At 45.1% G+C, this 16,217-nt stretch overlaps 4 protein-coding genes across 4 annotated transcripts; 2 read left to right on the top strand and 2 right to left on the bottom strand.

Annotated features, from left to right (window-relative positions):
• Positions 1 to 452: 452 nt before the first annotated feature.
• PtA15_8A8 (uncharacterized protein) lies at positions 453 to 4,722 on the bottom strand (the record flags this gene model as incomplete). The annotated part of the gene is made up of 6 exons (XM_053172262.1): positions 453 to 508; positions 592 to 1,291; positions 1,374 to 1,981; positions 2,057 to 3,128; positions 3,214 to 4,548; positions 4,636 to 4,722. 6 exons carry the CDS (start codon positions 4,720 to 4,722, stop codon positions 453 to 455), a joined length of 3,858 nt encoding a protein of 1,285 aa, XP_053022662.1.
• Positions 4,723 to 5,674: 952 nt separating this feature from the next.
• PtA15_8A9 (uncharacterized protein) lies at positions 5,675 to 7,002 on the top strand (the record flags this gene model as incomplete). Its single annotated transcript, XM_053172273.1, has 4 exons — positions 5,675 to 5,759; positions 5,828 to 6,057; positions 6,153 to 6,300; positions 6,398 to 7,002. 4 exons carry the CDS (start codon positions 5,675 to 5,677, stop codon positions 7,000 to 7,002), a joined length of 1,068 nt encoding a protein of 355 aa, XP_053022663.1.
• Positions 7,003 to 10,478: 3,476 nt separating this feature from the next.
• On the bottom strand, positions 10,479 to 11,480 carry PtA15_8A10 (uncharacterized protein; the record flags this gene model as incomplete). Its single annotated transcript, XM_053171507.1, has 4 exons — positions 10,479 to 10,880; positions 10,953 to 11,024; positions 11,127 to 11,281; positions 11,459 to 11,480. 4 exons carry the CDS (start codon positions 11,478 to 11,480, stop codon positions 10,479 to 10,481), a joined length of 651 nt encoding a protein of 216 aa, XP_053022664.1.
• A 200-nt stretch (positions 11,481 to 11,680) lies between these two features.
• On the top strand, positions 11,681 to 15,614 carry PtA15_8A11 (uncharacterized protein; the record flags this gene model as incomplete). Its single annotated transcript, XM_053171518.1, has 14 exons — positions 11,681 to 11,975; positions 12,059 to 12,218; positions 12,306 to 12,445; positions 12,546 to 12,857; positions 12,961 to 14,260; positions 14,359 to 14,368; positions 14,471 to 14,523; positions 14,610 to 14,629; positions 14,701 to 14,750; positions 14,832 to 14,959; positions 15,023 to 15,101; positions 15,184 to 15,262; positions 15,342 to 15,468; positions 15,551 to 15,614. The coding sequence occupies 14 exons, from the start codon at positions 11,681 to 11,683 to the stop codon at positions 15,612 to 15,614; spliced, it is 2,817 nt and encodes a 938-aa protein (XP_053022665.1).
• Positions 15,615 to 16,217: the final 603 nt, after the last annotated feature.

Genomic DNA, 16,217 nt, shown 5'->3' on the forward strand with positions numbered 1-16,217 from the left:
AGAAGAAAACCAATATCATTCTTTCCAGTAATATTTGAACATCATATTAATTAAAACCAATTCTATTTTCTTTTCTAGTACATAAATCTAATCCAAATCAAGTTTCTTTTCTGAATAAAATCTAGATGCCGGACCAAAATAATTTTTATACATCATCTATTCAATACACATTGAAAGAGAAGAGTAACAAGAAAATACACATACATACAATCGTTCGTGATTAAATTGGGTAAAAGGACAGTTTTTTGGTTCAGGATAGCACAGTGTCAATGTGCGTAACTGGATTCGTCCTTGACAGACCTTGAGTCATTTCAAGATGCACGAACTCTTTTTCCAAAGTTGGGATTGGTTGAGTTGTCCGATTTTTGTCATAACTCTTCTTGGGAGATTAAAACAGTGGTTTCGAGTATTATTTCGGAGTTGAATCATTTCTCGAAATCGTGATGAATTTCTTAGAGGAGATTCAAATGCTGAGTTGGTATGCCCTCCTCATAAAAGGCATCGAGGTCTAGGATTGCGAGTTTTGGGATTTGTCAGTTCACTTGAAATTTGCAATTGGATGAGAGGATTCAATGATCGAAATGGACTTACCCCAGTACTTTTTCAACTCATGAGCCTCTTCAGCCGCGATACCATTCTTGGGTAACCAAACGGCTGGTGAGGTTTGCAGAAGGACTGGTGGGTAGAGCATATCGCTTGAATAAACCTGTGAACTCCCCCAAGTTAGAAATGGTAGATGTGGAGGGGCGTCGGGGTACGTTCGAAGAGCTAGTCGAGTATCTACGAGATCATCAACGCTCTCACTGGGTAGAGGTACTGGACGATGCAACTTGACTTCCGAAGATCGTATCTTCGAGTTGACAAGATGAAATATGGAAAAAAGAGATTCTTTCTTGGATCCCGGTGATTTGGCGGCCCTGGGTTCACCTTGAGGAGCCTTGGATTCGTAATCGATTGCTCCAGGTCCAGCTTCAAAGACTTCTAACGCCCTTTTAGATTCTGCAGTTAGATCTTTTTTTCCTCCGTAGCTTGATTCTTGATAAGCCATTAGACAAGTGATCGTGAGGATGGAGAATGTAATGATCCCAGCCAGTGCTGCAAGTACCCACCGTTGGCGGGATGCTAGGATCACAGCCAAAAACATGCTATGGAAGCCCAAAAGGATGGAAAGCATGAAAATCATTTGCAATTCGGTCTTCCCTCCACTCTGAGAATCCCTTTTGTATACGTAGCGAACGTTGCGTTGTTGGACAAGAGACAAGTAACCAAAAAATACAACGCTCGGAATTATCTGTGGTCCAAAACAAAAGTATCAGTCTCTTCAGTTATCAGATGACAATTCGGAGGATTTATAATAGCCTCTGTGAGCTTACAGTCAACGGAGCTATCGAAGAAAAGAGCAGAAGGATAGAAACTCCCATCAAACTAGCTCCTCGAGATAGAGCGGAATTCATCTGTTGGGGCCATAGACTTAATACCCTTTGCCGAGGGGTTTGTGCACTTTTTAAAGCCCTTCTAACCTTCTTCCATCTTTCGGGTTGGGTCAAGATGACAGTGGGTATGATAATTGCCAAGATGCACTGGAAGGACAAAAACGAATCGGATAGTGCAAGAATACTCCTAGAAAATTGATCGATGATCACGATTTTGTCTTCTACTTCTCCCCCCGTTGAGAATCTCAAGTCGATCACACTCGCGCAGATCAAAAACCAAATCAGAAAACATCCACCAATCAAGATAAAAATCGCCTTGACGGAAAGTAATTGACCAGCAGCTTTCGAGGGGAGTCCGGAAAAATTGATTGCGAGGTAAGAGATAGTTGAGAGAGCCTGATAAAGTAGAATAAACAAAATTATCGAAGGTATGGTAATCGAAATTAAACCAAGTGGAAGACCAGTTTGTTGGCGCAAAAAAACGAAAACCGGTGAGTCGTTGGGGAGCTCTGGTGTGGCGGCCATCGATAAAACGGTAACCGGAATAACTGGTTCAAAAGGGAGGGGTCAAATTAAATGAGCCTTGGTCAATCCAAACGAGATACTTTGGGGTATATGCTAACTGATTACTCCAACAATTAAAAAAATCGCCAAAAACAGTATCCAAAATAACGGCAAGCGGCTCTTTTTTCCCAAGCTTTGCCAATTAATATCCTCGCGAGTCATACCATCAATGGGTAGAGCGCCTTTAATCGACTCCACACCTTTTCCCACAAGTATCCACCCGAAAACTGATCCATTGAGCCCCTCGTCCATCTCCTCCACAGCTCTGCGCTTTTCCTCGAGGAAGTCTTGGTTGAGCCGTTTGAGCTGCGAGCGGTTCTTGCGGATGGAATGATATAGACTCTCTATTTCCTTGGCATTCATGAACCTATGCGGCTTGACTTTCCGGCTATAATGAGCTGTGAGAGTGATGCGGTTTTTGATTGCGTTGGACACTTTCTTTGAATTACCATTATCATCCTCTGTTGCTGACTTTATGAGCATCGGTCGCATATCCTGACCTGTGATCGTTTCAGGTAAATCAAATAGGTAGGGTATGATTTCTGGTCCTTCAGAATTTCGATTCGTGCTTCCTTGTAGAGATCTTGCAGGTGTGGGGGAACCCCCCAAGAGATTTGGAGAGGAAAATGATTGTGTTAGAGGATGGAAGGAGGCCAGTCTGGCGTTGCTAGTGGGGTCCGAGGGGAAGCTCAGACGAGTTCTTCTGTTAGCTTCTTGCTGAATCAGGTCGGACAGTTTAACCGCAGGGACAGATGGATTGTTATTATATTTAACATTATGCCTGCTATTCGAATGATCCAGAGAAGCTGAGGTTGGGGCGGTCGAGGAAGGAGGTGGATATCCATGTGTGTCATCGGTAGAAGCCAGACTCGAGGGTGTTGAACGACCAGGCTGTGGCCAAGATCCCGTATGACTGGGAGCCATTGATGATCTAGCGGTTCCAGTTGTACTTGTTTCGGCTGAAGGAGAACAAACTGGTTGGGTATGTTCGATGAAACAATTTCCAAGGCGATGGCTCCTCTCAGATTTTAAAGAAGCTGGCTTCGGGGACCCCAGGCAAGCTTCATTGCCCTGAGTGACGTTGTGGAAGGTGCCATCAAGTCGCCGTGTGACTTCGTTTCCGATTGCCCACTGTTTATAAAAGTGTGAAGGGTGAAGTTTCAGTATCCTGCTGCTAGTATATAATCAACGGGACATGCCGGCAGAGAAATCTTACTTTGTCTTGATACTTCTCATTCGTCAGATGTGGATCTTCGATTATTTCCCCAAAGCAGAAGTCTGAACTTTTAACTTCTGGTTTCTGACCACTGAGTCTTTCCGGCAGAACCTTTAGTGTCTCTTGACTCTCAAATCGGGACAGTCGAAGGCTGGTGTCATTCCAACCAAGGCCGGATGATTCTCGAGGCTTAGCGTCAAGCTTATATAGACCCAGTGGACCGTAAGGTGTCACCTGCTCCTCTGCCAATTCTTCGGCCTCTGCTCTGCTGCGAGATTTATTATGATTTTGCCGCTTGGGCCTTTTGGCGGGTGAATGGTCGACATTCTCGGGCAGGAAACCGGCGACGTATTTGGACTCGTTGAGTTCGAGATCATCGAGCACTTTTCTGCGCTTCTCTGAAAGTGAGTATAACCCTTCAAGTTGTGATATAGTGAAGATCCCTTGAATGATGACTCCCCTTTGTTCGGATCGAAGCGGCACCCCCGAGCTGCTGAGGGATTGTTTGCAACTATTCGACTTGCTGGATGTGGAACTGTTAGAGGCCGCATCTGAATCAAGTCCCTTTTGATCGGCGTCTCTGGGGCTGCTAGAGTTCTTTCCGAGTTGATGAGACTCAGAAGATCCACGACTTGGAATAGCTACACCGCTTCCCTCCTGGCCGACCGGACCCAATCCACAAGCTCGAACCCAGTTAGCCATCTTCTTTTCACCCACTTCCTCAAATCCACTGTGAGGTTTCCGGGGGAAATACACAATCTGTAAACCTCCACATTTTTCTTGAGAGAACCTTTGTAGATTCTTCTTGAGATAATGCCACTCGAAGAGGATAAGCAGAAAAGCTAGCACGACTCCTATCAAGAGCGCAGCAATCGCCCAGATAATCAAACGAGTCGAGAAGGATGTCGGGGTGAGATCGTATTGGTAAAGCAGCCTGAGGACGGTAAAGTTTTGGACGGAGCTGAATTTCGGAGACTCTGGAGATGGAGGTGGAACACCGGTGATGAAGAGGGCCAAAAAAGTTGGAAGCCCCAGGAGCAAGGCTAGAAGAGCCAATCTGAGGCATAACGCAAGAAACCTCAGATGGATTTCTTCGTCCGTCATGAAAGTCGAGTAATCTCCATTCGGGGACTGTCTTGAGGATTGTTTCGAGGAGGCCTGTTGAGTGGTTGAACCCTTAAGAACCATCAACAAGAATTTGAAAAGTGAGCATCCGGGAAACGGATCAAATATAGGATGGACTCTTTGACTCGGCCCGGGCCACCAGGTCCGAGGAACATAGATAGCTTTCCACATGAAAGAGCTCGGTCGAGAGCGGGTACGGAAAAAGATCCACTATGTACATTTTTCGATACCATCAAGGTCAAAGATCAGTGGGTTTGAAGTCACTCAAGAGGGAGATTGATTGGTCTGATGGCTTACCAATAGCGGAAGAGTGAGAAAGAGAGAGATAGCAATGCTTGATGCTATGCCTAGTGCCACGTGGTCAGGGTCTGAAGTGGAAGCCATGGCCAGATGATAAGTGGCGGCTTTCAGGTAGGAGGAGATCTTGAGGGTTGTGACAGTGTGGGCGGTCAGATTTGATTGAAGGTGGTTGCCACAAGCTGAAGTTGGAGCGCTGGAGACGAGACAATCCCGCTGGAAACTTCAGGGACCTCGAAATCCCCTCAGCTAATCAGTATCTGCTGGGAAGAAGGTTGGGCTGATTGGTATATATAAGGAAGCTTCAAGAGAAGGTTGGAAATGCGCCCAGGTCGGATGTCATCGAGCTGGTGCAAATTGTGATTGGCTGGCCTCAGGGTCGACTCACATTGATGGTGGCCTGGCATCGATGTAATAATAACAATAATGCATTTAAAGCTTGTGCCCAACTAGGGAATCAATCGGTTCGGTGTTTTGCTTGACGAAGTACCTGGCTTCCGGACTCAGGGGATGCACTTCCCAGCGCTGGAAGTTAGCTGGCTAATGGACCTAGTGGAATTTAATTGATGCTCCCAACCGATGACAGTGATAGCGATGAATTAGAAGATCTCGGTCGTCAGCTTCAGCTGCAACAAGTTTGCCAGACCTGTTGGCAAGCAAAGTCGACAACCCAAGGCCATATATCAACTAACCCCGGGTCTGACTGTACATACTCGACGACGCCGATCACGATAGGACAATTAAGAATTTAAGGATGTTCCCAGTAAAATTCTGTCAACAGATGTCAGGGCCCAAGTGGATATCTCCACACCATCATCAGGGTATGTAGCTGTAGCTGTATGTAGACTAGGGGATAATAGGACTTGACCCGTCGTTGAGGCGCCCCGGGGCTGCCTTTGCAAGCCGTCCACGGTCTGAGTGACTTGATGGGGACCGGAGATGTGACATTTAATGAAACAAGTGACAGCCGGCCCCCGCTTTCAAAAATCCCTCCATCCATCCCACTCAAAGGACCTTGGCATTTATCATCTCGCTGGATATGTCGGATCAAGGCACTCAGCCGGTAAACAGGGTGGAGATCTATGGATCCTGTGACTGGGAGGCTACAATCGAATTCATCACTCGTGAGTCGGCGTAATTTGTTAGGGTGTTAAACCAAGCAAGGCTCAAAGACGTACCTCTTTCCGCGAAGGTATGATTGACCAGGCTCAGAGGCAGCCCTCAAAAGCACCCAGAGGCGACCGAGCTGGTCAGTCGGAGGCCATCAAACTTGATCCCAATCGCCAGCTGTCGGTTTGGAAGCTGGTGACCAAATACTACGACGCCTTACTGGAAATTCGATGTTTCTCGATTGAGACCAGAGGAACGGTTCGGCCAACCACAGCGCATGCTATCGTGATTTTATGCGCAAGTGACGATAAGGTAAGAACTATCCAGGAGGGGAAATAAATCATGTTAAGAATGTTCGCAGCTCGCTACGATTTATGAAACGCAAGTAACTGTTTTGACTAGATTAGGGTCGCTTGTCGTTCGTCCTCAAGTCATTCAAATCAGAGGAACAGATAGCTCATTCGCGGCTTGTAATCGTCGATTTGGAATCTGAACAACTCGAAGAGGATGAAGAGTGGCATGCAATTTGTTTTGAGCATGGCTTCGAATGTCACAGTCAGTACTACCACTCTCACCTCCTTCATGTTTAATCCGCTATTCTCGAAGCTCACTCCGTCGCTCTTGAGACTAACTTTGAGCTCCTCTGGATCAGGTTCGTCGGATCTAGATGAAGCTTCGATGTCCTGGCAATGCTGCCCTTGGCCCTCGATCCAACGAAACTCTCAGGCAGTTTTCTCGGGTAGCCTCAGCCCCCTTTTAGAACTCGATCACACCCAATTTGTATCTCCAGTATCTCTCCTCTCTAATCCGCAAACCGGAACTTACGATCAATCTCGGAATGACTTCGACAAAGATATACCTAAGGGCCCGGCTCGCTTGACAAATTCAGAGGTCGGCAGTACAGATCCAGCGCCCTGTCCGAACAACTCAGAAGCCAACAAATTCGAAGATGATTTTTCGGACTTCGTCTCGGCTGGTACCAGCTCAACTCAGTGGGATGATCAGAATGTCGATACCGTCAATGATACTGATGATGATACTGAACAAATTAGCTCGCTTGAAGTAGAAGAAATGGTTCACAAGCTCTTTGGACAGAATCTCCCCTCTAGCTCAGCAGACGGACACGGCGATCTTGAAAGCTTAGTTTCTCAACTCGATCTATTGAAGCTCGAGGCTGCGGGTATGGATCATCGATCGCGTAAACGGTTGGCATCTCGAGTGGCCATGGCTGTTGAAAGTCAACTGGGCCCTGATTAGCACTCAGTGACCCCTTCCATTCACATTCAACCATGTTAAAGTCCTGTCCCTTTTCTTCTGTGTCATAAAATCGAAATATTTTTAGCTTTACGGATAAAATTCAACATGGGCTTGTGTATTTATTTAGAAATATTAACTTTAGTCCAAGTATATTCAAGTCAATATAACCCAGCTCCAGAATATTTTAGTGAATTCCATCATTTCATAGATTCCATTTAAAGCCCTGAACAGCTCAAAAGAACATGCATGTCAACCTTTGAAGCAAGTATCTAGGCTTCGAATGAGATTTTTCAAGTTCACGCGGTGAGACAATTTTGCTTATCTGAATCAGATCAATGTCACAAAACCTGAGAGATTTTGTCTTAAATCTTTAATGGCATACTCTCCAGGGATCTACACCAAGGGTGCATTAAAAGTTTTTGGATGTGGTCTGAAAATAATCCGCTGGTTTGTGGAAATATTATGAGGAAAATAGGGAAAGATATTTTCAAAGCCCCTTTGTAAATATTTCCTCCCATTTTTATTATTGAAATCAAACTTTTCCCCGATTTCTGTGGGAAACCAATTTCCTAAATTTATGGAAAATATTTCAGAAACCACTCAGAGTGGTTTCTGAGATATTCTCAAAATATCTCAAATGTGCATGCTGTGACTCGTTCCTGGCAATGTCCTTACTGAATGAGCTGGAAAATATTTTGAAGCCAGATCAATCTGGCTTTGGAATATCTTTTTGCACCTGTGGTGTAGTCAAGCGGATTTCTTCTCCATTGTATAGCTTGTATCTTGCTGTCAAATGTTTTTGACTTTTTGATTCCTTTTAAAGTTGTGACCTTTTGTGATTTCATATTGTGGAATTGAACTTGAAGCCTCTGCGTGCTCGCGGGGCGCGCCCGCCCCCCCCCCCCCCCCCCCTTAGATGAAGTTTGCGGAACTCTCAGACATTGGGGATTTATTATGCTTTGCATTGATATTTTGGATTGATTTGCCGAATGAATTAACCTCGAAAACAGTCCTACAGAGTACATGGTGTACTGGATCTCGCTGGCAATTGGAATTTGTACACGACCCTGGAAACCCCCAAAGTATGTGGGTAATGTAAATATATGAATTTTTCCATTTTTTTGCAAAATGGTAGGCACAACACTGGGTCGCTACGCTACGCTACGCTATTTCAGCGCTACGCGTTAGCGTAGCGGCAAAAAGCGCCCATCTATTTTGCATAGCATTAGCGCGCTGTTAGCGCCGCTACGCTGCGCTAATTTTCAGCGGCGCTAACAGCGCGCCAATTCTTTGTTAGCGTTAGCGCGCCGCTACAGTCGCTACGCTACGCTGCGCTGCGCTACAGCTCTTTTAGCGGAAAAGAAGCCCTTTTTTCCCGCTAAAGGCGCTGTAGCGCGCGCTCTTTTGCGCCCTGCATGCATAGCGTTAGCGCAATTCCGCGCATCTGCGCTAACGCTACGCTATCAGCTAAAATAGCTGCGCACCGCGTGCGCGTAGCGTTAGCGCATATGCGTGCAATTGCGCTGACGCTACGCTAAAAAATAGCGCATTCGCGCTGCGCTACGCTACGCTAACCGCTATGGTTAGCGTAGCGACCCAGTGTTGGTAGGCATGAAATAAATAGGTATGAATGGAATTTGAGACCCAAGAGGGTAGGCATCAAACATGCCAGAAATGTATGAATTTTCCACCAAAACTTGGTTAAATCTGCTACTACCCGCAGAACCCGGCTTTTTATGGGGGTATTGGGGGTCCCCGGGGGGATTTTGTCTCAAGCATATGCATAAAAATGTATGAATTGGCCCCAGAAAGGCCATTCCCCAGTGCCCCCCGATAGGACCCCAGAGAGCCCCTATGTCTAAGCCAACATATGTCGCACGTATCCGGGGGACATTTTTTTGCAAAATGCTCCTGATGTAATTCAGCGGATACGTATCCAAATTGAATTTTTGTCCCAAGATGATCCTGATGTGGTTGGTATCTTTTTGGCATTTCCTGGAAACCAAAACCAAATATTTGGGTCTTGGGTTCAATTCCCACCCCAAAAAGGGTTTTTTCTGCCCAATTTTTCCCTCTAGACCTTTATTGTTCAAAATCCTCCTTATCTACACCGTATCTAAACCAGGCCTACAGTTGCGAGGGGCATATTACTGTACGCCCTCGCCTGCAAAATCAAATCTGAGACGCGGGCCAAATTAAGCCCATACATATGGGCTTACTACAACATGTAAATGATAGATTTGGGCCTTTTGGAGGCTGTAGATTCTAGTTCTATCCAGGCTAAGGTTTCTGACCAGCCATTTTTTTTTTTTTTTTTTTTTTTTTTTTTTTTTTTGGCCCCTACATTACGAACCGGCTGCTAAGTACATGCCATAAACCCATAATTATGGCTTTATAAGCTGTAATTCCATGACTATGGAACTCATAAACCCATAGCCATGGGGTCCGAGCACTCATCAGCCCATAGTACAGAGTCCGAGTGCCCTCTTCAGAATCCTCTCATCACCCTTCACACAATGTGAACATAGGAGAGGTACATAAAAAGCTTGATGGCGCAAGACATGCCAACCATGTTCAAAGATCAATCATCAGCGGATGGGTTTTCCAACCTGCAGCCCGCCACTTTTACTCTTGGCACAGTTGCTGCTGTTCTTGCCCGGGTACATATGTCTTCAAGGATGATCTGCCAAGGTTCTGTTTGATCCACACATGGGCATCACCAGCTGCTTCTCCTTGGGATTCAAGACCATCCCAGAGGTTGTTCATTCAAAAATTCATTGTCAGATCCTGCCAAATTAGGCTGAATCTCCCGGGGTTTTTTTCCTCCCAGATCCAAAAATTCCGGACCGGGGACCCCCGGGGGCTTACTCTGTACAGTAATATGCCCCTCGCAACTGTAATTGGGAAAAACCCAATTTCCCCATGTATCCAAAACCCAGAATTCCAGGAATTCACATATGTTGGCTTGGTTGGGGCTTTCCGGGGTCCTCCCCCAATGTATGAATTTAGCCAAAATTCTAGATTTTCAAAGTTGGTTTGCATAATTTTATGCATGCATAAAATTATGCAAACCAACTTTGAACACCATAATTACCCACATTTATAGGGGGTTTCCAGGGTCCTACATATTTGTACTCTCAGCGGAGAAGGTTCTCCAAAAAAACGTTTCCGAATTCACCCATATGGATTCAATTATTACATGAAAGAGAAAGAATATGTACGGCCCGAGGTATAGTCAGGTCCTGTTGGTTTCACTCGTCAGCAGAATGTCTATTATTTAGCTTTTTTCAATCTATGTTGCACAAGGTCGTGATAAAAAAACAAATATAAAGAACATGCGAAAGCAAGTCCGTACAAGCAATCTCTACTGTATATTCTATTTTGTTTTGAGTGGTGAGAAATATGTAGCTGAGAGTCCTAGAATAGAGGCTTTGGTGGTTTTGAACGAAATAGCAAGATGTTGTATATCTATCGGACTAGTTTTGAGCGTTGTCATCAGTGACATTGAGATCATCAGCGTTGAGGTTTGATGCCTGGATTTTGCCTTGGAGGTGCTCGACGCTGGCGATGGAGAGGATTGATTGAGATTGAGGGGTGATTTCGACGGTAGTGATGGAGCAGTTGGCAAAGCTGGATTCCTTTGAATATTGCTCTGGAGTTTTGTAGTTCAAACGATTGATCAATCCTGATTCGATTAACGATCGTAGTGCACCCCCGTGACTGACGATCAAAATGCGATCGCTGGTCGGACTCTTGATGATCTGCTCATTCCAGAAGTCTAGCAGTCGTGAGAGTACTGCATGGGGTGGCTCTGCGGATTGTGAGTTGACTCGCATGTTTTTGGGTTCCCTGGGTTTGCCTTCCAAATCGCCTAAAAACTGGCATAACATACCTCTTCCAAATTAGCCAAACCCGAGAGTGAAAAAAAGAAGTGGCAAAATCAACTGAACTCTTTCTCTCAACCTTTGGTCGGTTCTCAGTGATGGTGGATTGTCGATTTGCTGAGAGATCACTTGAGCTGTCTATTATGGAACACCACAGATCAGCCAAAAATGACCCGAAAGACATTTTGTCTTGTTTGCGTTTAATGTTCATGAATACATCAAATCAAAATTCGCACCTACCTTTTGAGCTCTTTGTAAATCGCTTGACCAAACTTGATCGAATTCAGTTTGAGACTGATGTAAAAATTCCCCGGTCAGTCGAGCTTGTTGTACGCCCAGCATATTCAATGGTGTATCCTTGTGACCTTGGATGATTTGATTTCTATTGTCATCGGCTGTAAATAATTCAGTATTCATGAAAGGACAGAAAGTGTCAGTGTCTGATAAAAAAAATGAAGTTATTTAGTTAGAGGGACACAATAGCTCAACTTTCACCGTGACGCTGAGGATGTGAGGTGTTGATTGCATAGATCATTAGCGACTGCACTATGTATCTGAGATGGACCAGGCACTTACGATAAGAGTGATGAGCATGTTCCTCTGGATCTTGTTGTTCGTCGCAGGTCTCCAATTCGAACCAACGTCGGCATCTTATGTACTCCGGCCGCAGCCTGCCGGAGACTGCGGGGGCATTGCATTACATCATCCCTCAAGGCGACCACCAGGAAAAAAAAGAAAGAGCCCGGAAGGTCAACAAGAACCCAACTCACCCAAGCTGAACCCTGAACTCGACTATGGCCTCCCCTGCTGATCCCATCTCGACCACTCCTACAAGCGAAATAGAAGCAGCCTACGACGAACTCGACTTGGAACATCGGACTGCTCCAAGCGAAATACAAGCAGCCTACGACGAACTCGACTTGGAACATCGGACTCCTACAAGCGAAATACAAGCAGCCTACGACGAACTCGACGTGGAGTATCGGCTGAATGACATCCACACCTCATTAGGACCGGGCGAAACGCTCAACCTCCTACCCAATGAAGCAATCTTGTATGAGGCCTCACCCGAGACTATGGCGCCCCTCGGTCAGTCCTCTTTGCGGTTTCCTCAGGCGCTCATCGCTATTCACTAGCGCCAACTCTCTTGTGTTGTCCTGGATAAAAATCAGATCAATCAGGTCCAGCTTATATGTCCAAGACATCAGATCATCGAACTTGCCAATCCGACATCTTACTCTCTCCGATCTCCTCATTTAATCCATCAAACACAACCCTTGTTTACGAAAAATTAATCAACCCACCTCAAACATCAGAGGATCATCCAATGACGTGCGCAAATCTACCTCCCATTCCCCCTCCACAAATCCAAAGATCATATCAAATAACAATCGAGATGAATATGAAAAACAACGACAGCACCCCCGAAAACCAACACGCCGGTAACCAGAAACGACCCATAGAGCCTGTCGACAGCCTTACGACAAGCGAAAAAAACCCTAAAACAATTAAGAAGTCAGTTCCCAGGAGAAAAAGTACCAAGAAAGCCAAGCAAAACCGTAAGTTGGCGTGTTCCTGGGTCAACATTGAGATCATTATTTTTTCCGTTAATCGAAGCTCAAGCAGTCTGACTGACCCCTCTTTTTTATTTATCTCTAGATAACGCTGCCAGACGTTGGGTCCACGAGGACTCTTCGGTCGAGGTGCTCCCGACGTTCGAGGAGCTTGCCGGTCAAGATGGAAGTCTTCCAGATCATCTCGTATTGGAATTACAAACCACGAATTGCACCGTACTCCCAACTAATCTGCGCCGATATCGATGCTCGCCATGCGTTGCAAAACAAGCTGGAGCCATCTGCGCATTTAGATCAATCAGGCAATTCATTTGTAAACAAGACTCGCCCAACGTAATAGTCGGTGCACCGAAATTTTCAGCCTCTAAAAATAGCACCCCGAAAGCCAAGCAAAACTGTAAGTGGGTGTGTTCCTCGGTAAACATGGATCATGATTTTTTCCATTAATCTAAGCTCAAGCCGTCTGACTGGCCCCTCTTTTTTTTTATCTCCGGATAAAGCTGCCAGACGTTGGGTCCACGAGGACTCTTCGATCGAGGTGCTCCCGACGTTAGAGGAACTTGCCGGTCAAGATGGAAGTCTTCCTGAACATCTCGTATTCGAATTACAAACCACGAATTGCACCGTACTCCCAGCTAATCTGCGCCGATATCGATGCTCGCCATGCGTTTCAAGACAGCCTGGATGCATCTGCGCATTCAGATTAATCAGGCAATTCATTTGTAAAAAAGACTCGCCCAACGTAATAGTCGGTGCACCGACCTTTCCAGACTCTACTACCCACCCATCCCAACTCGCTTATCAATACCCGCAATTTCCAACCGAATTCAACCGCCTGCCGAGTCCGCAAGATCTAGTTGAGCTGCGTCAACTGCTTGCAAAAATTTTGTTACCGGCGATAGAAAGCGAGCTAGAGTGGTTAAGAGATCCCCGAGTTAAATTCATTGGCCGCCAAATAGACGCAGCAACTAAATGCGACTACTGCTCAGCCACCCTCATCGGCTCTGCCTGGCTGTGCTCTGAATGTGGCTCGGAAGCTTGTACGAGGTGTTTCGGATTAATGACCGAGCAAACTCAAGCTGGTGCAGGTGTGGCCAAAAATCCAATTAAAAAGAGGGTACAAATGGATTGGTTTGATCGACTAACGACTTGTAACAGAAAGGACATTGCTCATGGGCCAGATGCTCATCTTAAGATATCGCATATCACGCGCGAGGAATTGGACGCCTTACGCGACCAAATGCTGGCGCTAACTCCAGCGGAATTAAGCCAGGCTTTACCCACTTCGACCTCTCCTCTGGAGGACCCCGCTCCATATTCGGTACCAGCGGATCTAGTGCGATTCTTGTATCAACCCGAGGACAGCTACAGCGAGTCGTACATCAAAATAGATGTTAGAGATTTGGAAGCGGATCCAAGTATATTTGATCGTCTATGGTCGGCCGGCATTATTATCCTGGTAACCGGCATGAGTGATCGGCTGAAAATAGATTGGACACCCGAATATTTTGCGTGGAAATATGCCAATGATAAATGTCAAATGATCGAGTCTAATAGTCTGTCGCAAACTCCAGAGGACACCACTGTCGAGATTTTTTTTGACCAATTTCGAAAGGAACCATCCCCAAACCAACCGATTTGGAAGCTTAGAGATTGGCCTCCGGAAGCAGACTTTCGAAACAAATTCCCGGAACTCTTTTACGATTTCGAACAAGCCCTTCCGATTCCCGATATCACTACGCGTTTTGGCATTCGGAACGTGGCCGGACATTTTCCTCTAAATGCGAATGTGCCAGACATGTTGAGTTTCGCTCTTCTCAACAATTTGCCCCTTTGAGCTTGACTGCACCGGCTCGTCAGCTGCTACTTACGCTACAATTTTTTCATCCCTGTCGTAGAGGACCGAAAGTTCGTTTTTTTCACTCATCCACTCAACTCATCGCGATCTTTCACAACGTGGCCGGCAAACATTTGAGTCTTGAACATATCGTCCTATCGGCTGTTTTTTAGATGTACATCGCCATGAAAAATTCAGATCACGTTGGATCGCGTGGCTCAACTGTGTATGCTTTGATTTCACCTTCCTCTTGCGCTACCAAAAACTCGAAAGGAAATACAAACTGATTATTCTTCTGTACAATATGCTTAGTCTTCACATGGATGTTGCTGGTTGGTAGTCTATTCTAGCCTCGAAGTGACTTTCACTTACCCACTGCCTTCATTTAATTCTATATTATTAGATGCCGTCAACATTCAAACGTATGCGAGGCTAGGGGAGGCCGAGGGCTGCGTAAGTTCTTTTGATTCCGACTCGGAACTCAAAAGGGGCGAATCTTATTGACCTTTTCTGATAAAACTATAACGCGCTCAGGCTCTTTGGCATCTTTATCACGCCAAAGATTCTCAGGCTTTACGAGAGTTTTTGTATCTACACCAAGCAAATGAACTACAAATGACGGTTGAAGACACTAAACGCGCGCTGGACGATCCCATCCACACGTCCGTTCTTTCGTCTTATTTTTACATACTGCTTATGTTTACTGATTCGGGTTGAACCTCTAGCACGAGAATCTACATCAATGCTGAGATGAGGAAAAACTTAAGAGAAAAATACGGTGTGAAAGGGTGGGAAATCAAGCAGGTCAGTAACTTATTCTTGTCCCCCAATCTATATCCTCCCTCTCCATTTGCGAGAAAACTCATTATTTCATCATTAATATTAGAAACCTGGCGAAGCTGTCTTTATCCCTGCATATACCGCGCATCAAGTGTGTAACTTGGCCAATTGTATCAAAGTTGCAGGTAAGCATGGTTGTTAGATTCTTCACCGATTCAAGAAAAACTGATATAATTCTTTGATTGGACTTTCCCTGTTCACAAGCCGATTTCGTCTCTCCGCATTCAATTGAAAGATGCATCAAATTGACAGAGGAGTTTAGGGTTCAAAATCACGAACGTCGGAAACCGTGGAGGGAAGATCTACTGCAAATTAATCAAATGTTGCTATAGTCAGTCTTGGTTCATGTTTTCTGCTGTTTCTTCACAAGAAAGATGCATCAAAGGCTGATTTGTTATGCTATGACCATGAAGTGCTTTTATGTCTACCGGTAGAAATCTTGAAGAATTCCAAGTGAAAAGCTTCAATAAAGTCTGACACAACTATTTGTTATGTCATCCGCCATGTCTTTTGACACGTTTTATTTCTCGTTTTATTTGATTGTTTTTGACTTTAGCCTAATACCAAAGTGACATTTTTTCTTTTATTGCTTCACCTCTGCACCAGATTCATATAAAACAAGAGAAAAAAAGTGTTGTCTGTTTATAGCTTGGCCTAAAATTAAGCATGTGTAACTGTAGTATATATCTGTTCAGTTTATGTTATGTAGAGCCCATCTTTCAATTAGGGTGTTCAAAATTGACTTGCATAAAATCTTAACACCATAAAATTATAAAATGGTACATACATAAAAATCATCAATTAACATTTTAGGATTTTAGGATTTTACTAGTCCAGAGTGGCTACACTGCTGCACTTCCAAGAGGATTTTTTGCAGGACCCCCTCTAACCCCAACCCCCACGGTGGCTAAAGCCCAGTTCAGCAATCACCCACTTGAAATTTTGCTGTACTCAAATCTCAAAAAACATAGATTCATTTCAGAAGACACCATTACAATCACAGTGAAGAGTCTTTGTCTGAGCTGATTCACATAAGGACAACCTAGCCAGACCCCCAAGACTTGAAGCCACCAGCACCAC

Source organism: Puccinia triticina, chromosome 8A (genome assembly GCF_026914185.1).
Source record: "Puccinia triticina chromosome 8A, complete sequence".
In the NCBI taxonomy this organism is placed as follows: domain Eukaryota; kingdom Fungi; phylum Basidiomycota; class Pucciniomycetes; order Pucciniales; family Pucciniaceae; genus Puccinia; species Puccinia triticina.